Source organism: Athene cunicularia (genome assembly GCF_003259725.1).
Source record: "Athene cunicularia isolate RWA chromosome 4 unlocalized genomic scaffold, athCun1 chr4_part3, whole genome shotgun sequence".
In the NCBI taxonomy this organism is placed as follows: Eukaryota; Metazoa; Chordata; class Aves; order Strigiformes; family Strigidae; genus Athene; species Athene cunicularia.
This window is the reverse complement of record NW_020799100.1, coordinates 12,095,953-12,103,466: the sequence shown is the minus strand read 5'-3', so window position 1 is coordinate 12,103,466 and position 7,514 is coordinate 12,095,953. Positions and strand designations below refer to the sequence as shown.

The following is a 7,514-nucleotide window of genomic DNA, read 5'->3' as shown; positions in this document are numbered from 1 at the left end:
TGTGTATAAGAGACAGGGGCTGACCCGCCTCCCCTGGGGCAGTGTGGCTGGCCACGTTGCCGGTGTCCTCAGGCTGGTCCCGAGACCCCTGTGTCTCCGCGGGAGCAGGGTGGGGCCGGCCCCCGCGCCCCCTCCCCACGGCCCCAGCATCACCCCGGCTTCTCTGCCGTTTCAGGGACCGACGAACATGGGCTGAAGATCCAGCAGGCCGCGGCCGCGGCAGGGACGACTCCCCCGGAGCTCTGCGAGCGGGTCTCCAGACTTTTTCACCAGGCCTTGACCCACGCTGACGTCTCCTTCACTGACTTCACCCGCACCAGCGAGCCCCGCCACCGGCGAGCCGTGCGTCATTTCTGGGGTGCCCTCTGGGATGGAGGGGCACTCTACAAAGGGTCTTACGAGGGCTGGTACTGCACTCCCGAGGAGTGCTTCCTCCCCGAGAGCCAACTCGCCGAGCGCAGGGATGCCCAGGGACGCCTGTGCAAGGTGTCTTTGGAGACTGGCCATCAGGTAACAGCACCTGCACCGGCCTGGTCAAGGGCGACCAGTCCTGCAGAAGCACTGCGTACTCATCAGTTGCTCTGGTCTGGCCAAATTTGGGAGTGTTTAATGCTTCCCGTAGCCTTTTGTGATTCATGTCAGCTGCGACTCACCTGTATTTCATAGAATGTCTCTTCTGTGTTGATAGTGGTGTGTGGTTATGCAGGGGGGAGCTGCCAGAACCCCAACTGGCAGATGCAAATTTCAGCCATGTGCCATGGGAAGGATTCAGCTGCTGCTGGGTTTCACAAGCTGCTGGCCTGGAGGCAGCGTTTTAAAGCAGTGATGAAAGAAGTTAACTGCAGAAGGATACAGGTGCTTATAACAGAGGTGTTTGTTGGGTGTCTGGAGATTGAGACGTATTTTGTGAGGCAATTCAGTTTGGCCTCTGGACACTTTGCATCGATCTTGTTAGGCAGGTTTTGGCCTTATGTAAAACACCGTAACATCATCTGCTTGTGGTCTAGTCTGATGACTGAATAGTGGTGCAACCAGGAGTGTGGTGCCTGACTGAGAGTCTCTGCCACTGTGTTTTCTGTAAAGTGTCAGGAGTGACATAATTTAATCCAGCAGTTGCAGATAATCGTGCTTCAGAGCTAAGTGGGGGTTACACTCTTGTGATACTTGTATGAGGCTGGGTCATAGGACTGTTGGTTCACACAGGAAGGGGTGTGTTGGCAAATAGTATCTCTCAATAAAGCACCTGATGTAGTTGGGAAAAAGATAAGTTTCCAGGCAGAGAAATCATTCTTTAGATTTAAAATAGAGCCAGCAAGCTTCAAAGTCAAATATACCCTGAGAACAGTTACTTGCCTTAGCTGCATATCAAACTGTGCAAGAGAAACAGTCGTGTGCATGGTGCAGTGAAGGTCTTGCAAGGTGGTAGGTGTTTATCTTCAACCAGAAAGAGACAGTTCATTGTTTGAGGGTTTTGTAAAAGAAAAGGGGGAGTTTACAACATGCCATAAAACATGTACTTCAGGTGAGTCTCTGATTTTTGGCATCCAGTAGAGCTTGGGGCTGAAAATGTGTAGCTCATCTTTGAATTAATGTTCTTCAGGTCTTCCTTGAACACTGAGAGGTCAGAGTCTGTTCTGTAGGAAATGATCCTCCTTCTTCACTCTGTTACTGCACTTTTTTGTCATTTAATACGCAGAGAAGCTGGAGAAGGGCCACCAGAGGCACCCAGTGTAGTCAGGGTACGGAGCACATGCTTACAAGAGGTAGAGGGAACTGGGCCAGTTTAGTTTGCCAAACAGGACACAAAGGGTTAAGCTAATAGCAGCCTGCACCCATTCATGGGGCACAAAGAGCACAAAGCCTCATACTTCTCGGGAGTGCCAGATGCTAGACCAAGGGATAACTGTGCCACAAGCTGTGCTGTGGGGTCTGGCTGGGTGTTAGGATAAGCTCTCCCCAGGAGGGTGGTGCAGTCCTGGAGCTGGTCCCCAGTGAAGTGGGGGAGCCCCATCCTTGGCTGGGTAAAGCTCCAATCACCTTTGGCTGGTGCCAGCCCTGCTGAGAGCAGGCTGTGGGGCCGGAGAGAGGTGGGTGGCCTGTCCCACCTCTGCTGTTCTTGTTTTATGGGTTCGTTTTGGTGTAGGGTGGTGGATTAGTTTACCTGCAGAGTGAGCAGATGCTCCCTTGCAGGACCAGGAACTGTGGTGTTCTGTATTTGCTAGGAGGGGAGCTGCATTTATTGCATGCAGTCATTGCTTGGTCCAGCCAGGAGACAGTTGGTGCATGTGAGGCTGCAGGGCTTCTCTTTCTGATGAGGCAGTGAGCTGGGGCTGGGAACTGACTGTCCCAAGAGTGTGATGAAAAAGCCCTGGGGGACTGATAAAGAACAAGCTGGATGTGAGACAGCAGTGTGCCCTGGCAGCAAAGGCAGCCAACGGGATTATCTCAGGCTGTATGAACAGGAGCAATTTCTGTTCAAGGGATATGATTATCCTCCTCTACTCAGCACTCTAATGACCACATCTGGGTACTGCATCCAGTTTTCTGTCTCCTAATACAGGAAACACAACCTAGAAACTGGAAGGAATTCAGTGGAGGGCCAGGAAGATCATTAGGATGCTAGAGCACTTGCTGTTTGAGGAGAGGCTGTTTCTTCAACCTTAGAGAAGTCAGGATTTTGGGAAGGCCTAGTGGCAGAAGCTCCCCAGTAGCTACAAGGAGGTCATCTAGAAGATGGACCCAGGTTCTTCTAATGGTACGTGGCAGTAGGATGAGAGAATGCACATAAGTTGAAACAAGAGAGGTTCAGACTCGATTTACAGAGAAACTTTTTCCCTATGAGGACAACTAAGCAGCAGAACGGGCTGCCTGGGGAAGCGGTCTCCATCCTTAGAGATTTTAAATATGTGCCTCGCTAAAGCTCTGAGTAAGTTGTTCTAACCCTGTACGTGACCCTGCTGTAAGCAGGAGCCTGGACTGGAGACTTCCTGAATTATCCTGTGCTCGTAAGGTCAGAGCTGTTTGAAAGTCAGGGGAGATGGCACACAGATTTCTCTTCAGGGCAGATATTCCAGTAACTGGTCACAGGCAAGCCTTGAACAGAGACACTAGTTTTGCAGGTTATAATTATTCTGCCCTTTATCAACCTCTCTGTATGCTCCAGACTAATTTACCAGTTCACACGAGACAGCCTATTTCTAATCTATTTTCTTCTTCCTGCTGAACTACTCTCTACTCACCTGTCAACCACCTTTTCTGCAGATGGCTAGCTGATAAGAGCTAGCTCAGCTCTGAGCACTTGTCAGATAATGTGAGGTGGGCTCTTCAGAGCCGAACACCAGACTTGGTCAGCATTTCAGAAGAAATGATTGCAGGTTCCACTTTGATATGGCTTTTGTGTCCCGAGTTCTTACCAAAAGGGTCCCTGGATTGTGTAAAAGGGAATATTGGATAGAGGACATGGCATTGGTTCTGTGTGAAGTGTTACGCCTGGACAGAGTGCTGAGAGCTGGTACCTAGAAACTAAAAAAGATTGCAGAAAAATATAAAGAATTTGGGGGGTGGGACCAAAACATTTTTGTGTAACTTTTTTATGTTTTATGTAGGGGAGACTATTTCTTTTGGGATAATCTTCTAGTCAAGTAAGCAAAGGTAGTATTTGCTACTGGCTGCTACTGAAATCAGTGAATTCAGCTACATCATAAAGCAGTTTTATACCACTGGGATTAATTACTCCTTAGGGTATGTCAGCGTGAGGCTCTTTACTGGTTCTATTGAGAGTGAGGCACTTTCTGACTCAGAAGTTGTTGGGTTCAGTGCTAGAAACTGAAACTCTCCTGTGTGATGCCAAAGCCTATAGTTTCTTATCTTACAGCCTTATTTAGCTTTGAAAGGTAAGACTTCTTGACTTAGCTAGCCATAGATCTCTTGAGTGCCTTTACACAGTTTGCTTGTACCATATCTACCCACAAAGTTTTCATTGTTTTAGCTAAATGTGGTTTTTAATTAATTTAAATTTGTGGGAGAAGTGCTGTCAGTACTTCTAACATGATTTTAGGCTAACAAAGTTAGAACCTAAGATGCACTAATTCTTAAACTGGGGAGAAAGAGGAACATAGTGTCTAGGAGAAAAGCAGACACACCTGTTCTGCTGATCAAGGATGCCAGTTAAACTAAGTCTGGCAGGTAGAAGGGTATTCCTTCCCTGGGGACATGAGCATCTTTAAAAGCAGAGTCCCAAGTGCTGAAGTCCTTGGGTGTTGCCCTGGGAAACCCAGGGAAGCAGGTACCTTAGGAGGTTCCCACTACCCATAGGAACATACCAGGGTCTTCACGTGTGGTGGGGAGCACACCAATGCAGAAGGAGCGTGCGACGAACTCAGCACTGAGAACTGCAAATTGTAAAACTGTTTGCAGGGTGTGTGGGCCATAATTCTTTTCTCTCCTGCCTTCTCAGGTGCACTGGACCAAAGAGGAGAATTACATGTTCAGGCTCTCAGCATTCCAGGATCCATTGCGGAAGTGGCTCCAGGACAACCCACAGGCCATTTCCCCACAGCCTTTCTACCAGCGTGTGCTCCACTGGCTGGAAGAGGACTTGCCAGACTTGTCCGTCTCTCGTGAGAGCAGCCGGCTGCAGTGGGGTATCCCTGTCCCCAGTGACTCAACACAAACTATTTATGTATGGGTAGATGCCTTGGTGAACTATCTGAGCGTGGTGGGCTACCCCGAGACACACGGTGAGTGGTGGCCAGCTGTGCACCATGTTGTGGGCAAGGACATCCTCAAGTTTCATGCTGTCTACTGGCCAGCACTGCTGATGGCAGCAGGGCTGGCTCCCCCTGAGCGAATCCTTGTGCACTCCCACTGGACTGTCCGTGGACAGAAGATGTCCAAAAGCCTGGGCAATGTGATTGACCCCTTTGCTTGTATTGGACAGTATACAGTAGATGGATTTCGGTACTTCCTGCTAAGGCAGGGTGTACCTGAGCGGGATTGTGACTATTATGATGAGAAGGTTGTTAAGGTAGTGAATTCAGAACTGGCAGATGCACTTGGGGGACTTCTCAATCGGTCAACAGCCCTCAGCATTAACCCCAGCAACACTTACCCTTGTTTCTCAGAGTCTTGTTTTCCAAAAGTCTTGGATTACCGGGAGACAAAAGGCATGGGTAGGGCTTCTGCTGAAGACTATGAGTTTGTGGCATCTGTGGCTTCTCTGCCTCTGCAGGTGGCTAATTATTTTGAAGGTTTCCAGATCTACAAGGCTTTAGAATGTATTGCCCTTTGTGTCAGGCAGACCAACAGTTTCTTCCAGAGACACAGACCTTGGAAACTCAACCGAAAAGACCCTGCAGAGCAGCTTTGGCTTGACACCATCATCCACGTTACGCTGGAATGCCTGCGTGTCTATGGGACTCTCCTGCAGCCCATGATCCCACACACTGCAGACAGGTTGCTTTCCAGGCTGGCTGTTGAGCCAGAAGAGAGAAGTCTCTCGAGTTTGACATTTCTGGCACGCTACAATGGGAAGTCATGTCCCTTTGAAGGGAGGCAGCTTGGACCTGACACTGGCATTTTATTTCACAGACTAGATGAGTCAAGACAGCCTCAGATAGAAACGAAGAAGCTTTAGTCTGACAAACAGCTTCTGTAAATAAATGCCTCCAGGAACTCCCAGAAAATGTTGTCTTTGTTAAAAGCATGTTCCTCCCATCTCTTGGTGGTGATATAAAGTGGATGGTGGAAAACCAGACTGAGCAGGGCTGTGCTGTCCTGCCTGGTGACCGGCATAGGCCTGTGCCTGACATGAGAAGCAGACACATTCAGGCAGATGAGTTGCATGATTGGGGCTAAGAGCTCAGGTAGTGCCCCTGAAGGAACACCTAATTATCTAAGCTTGTAACAGCATTCTGAAGACATAGCGTGGGGTTAGAATATTGCTGCTTTTTTCCCCTGACGTATTTTATGGGACATAAAAAGCAGGTGAGGCAAATACTTATCCCCTTAAAATAGGGAAATCTTCCTATACAGTCTTGGGGCTCCACTTGAGAATCCTCTTGCCTGTGTCACATATCTTGTCTCCTGACCCCTTTACCTTCTCTTTTCTGATGGAACAGATCAGGTGCTCTGCTGAAGACATTAAACACTCAAACACAAATGCGGCAGCCGATCTGCTCGGCAGTCTCTTCCAGACAGCAGCTCCCCAGCTGGCTCACTCCAGGAATCCCCCCTCAGGCTAGCATCAGGCTGAGTCTCCAGGAGGATCAAACTACCCCTGAGGAAAGAAGGGTCTTTCCTGGTGCCTTCACAGTGTTGTCTCTGCTCACACAGAGGGCTGAGCACCAGTTCTGCAGCTGGTGTCCTCATCTTGATTTTGCCCTGCAGGTTTCTGGCCAAGCCCGAATTAGCTGAGGGTAGACAGAAATGGTTTCCCTGTAACATCTCTGGGACACAGTCCAAATGGATCTGTTGGGTCCATCAGCTGAGCTTCATTTGAGGGTCCAAACCTCCATTTAGCTGATGTCTTTGTGAGCCTCGATGGGGAAGATCCCTTCTGTGTGACTGCTCTTTACACGGAGATGTTCCGGTGAAACGGGATGGCTCAGTGGTCCAATGGGTGGTCTCACTCTGCTGCACAGACTTGCAGATGTGTCCAAAATGAGAAAGGGGTGGAGTGGGGGTGGGGATGCATTTCAGGTCCAGACTCAACTTTAGGAGGCTTTTCTGCCTGCTGCATGGTTTATTGCACCCTCTTTGTTGCATTTCAGCGCTGCTGGAAGCAGGCAGCTGAGCACTGGTACCTTGGTGCGGTTGTGACCATTTTGAGAAGGATTTAGCAGAGGTTCCTTCCTTTGGCTCCTCCGCTTCCCATCAAGCGCCTGCACTGCAGAGGTCTTGTATCAGCAGCCAGTTTTAGGGGGCTGCGGTCTCTTTTGGAGCTGCCTGGGCTGTGTTACCAGGGACAGCAGGAGCAGTGCAACCCCCTTGGGGCACCGCGGGTCTCCACGGACGCAGCAGAGGGACAGACAGACCAACCTGCTTCTCCCTCGTGTTGCCCTTGGGGTTCTCCACGATGCCCCCCCTGTGCCGCAGCACGCTGTGCGGCCTGTTTTGCATTACCCATGAGAAGAAAGCCAGGTCCCCTCAGCCCGTCCTGCGGTGGTAATCCTCCTCCCTGTGCAGCTTTACCGGGTACCCCTCGCTCCTGCCAGCCCTGTGTGCGTGCTCCAGGCTGCAGCCCTCCGTGCCCTCATGCCAGGAGCAGGGCAGAGGCCCGTGGGGTACAAGGAGGGTGTCTCGGCGTCGCCAGCCACGGGGGGAGCGAGCGTGTTGGCACCTCTCGGCTCTTGAGCATGTGGGTGTTTCTGTCCCCCAGTTTCTGGTCCTGCCCCCCCCCCGCTGTCACCGCTGGCCTTGGACTGTTGTCCCTCTCTCCCGGGAGGTGACCTGTGTGCCCGGCCCGCCCGGGAAGGCGGCCGGCGGGATGCCCGGGCTGCGAAGGCCGTTTGTCC

At 50.8% G+C, this 7,514-nt stretch overlaps 1 protein-coding gene across 1 annotated transcript in view; it reads left to right on the top strand.

Moving 5' to 3' along the window:
• LOC113480167 (methionine--tRNA ligase, mitochondrial-like) overlaps positions 1 to 5,674 on the top strand; it is a 5,901-nt gene extending 227 nt beyond the window's left edge. Inside the window, exons 2-3 of the mRNA XM_026848789.1 lie at positions 13 to 510; positions 4,457 to 5,674. Of these exons, the coding sequence (XP_026704590.1) occupies positions 13 to 510; positions 4,457 to 5,635 (1,677 nt within the window). The 3' untranslated portion in view covers positions 5,636 to 5,674. The remainder of the gene's footprint in view (positions 1 to 12; positions 511 to 4,456) is intronic.
• Positions 5,675 to 7,514: the final 1,840 nt, after the last annotated feature.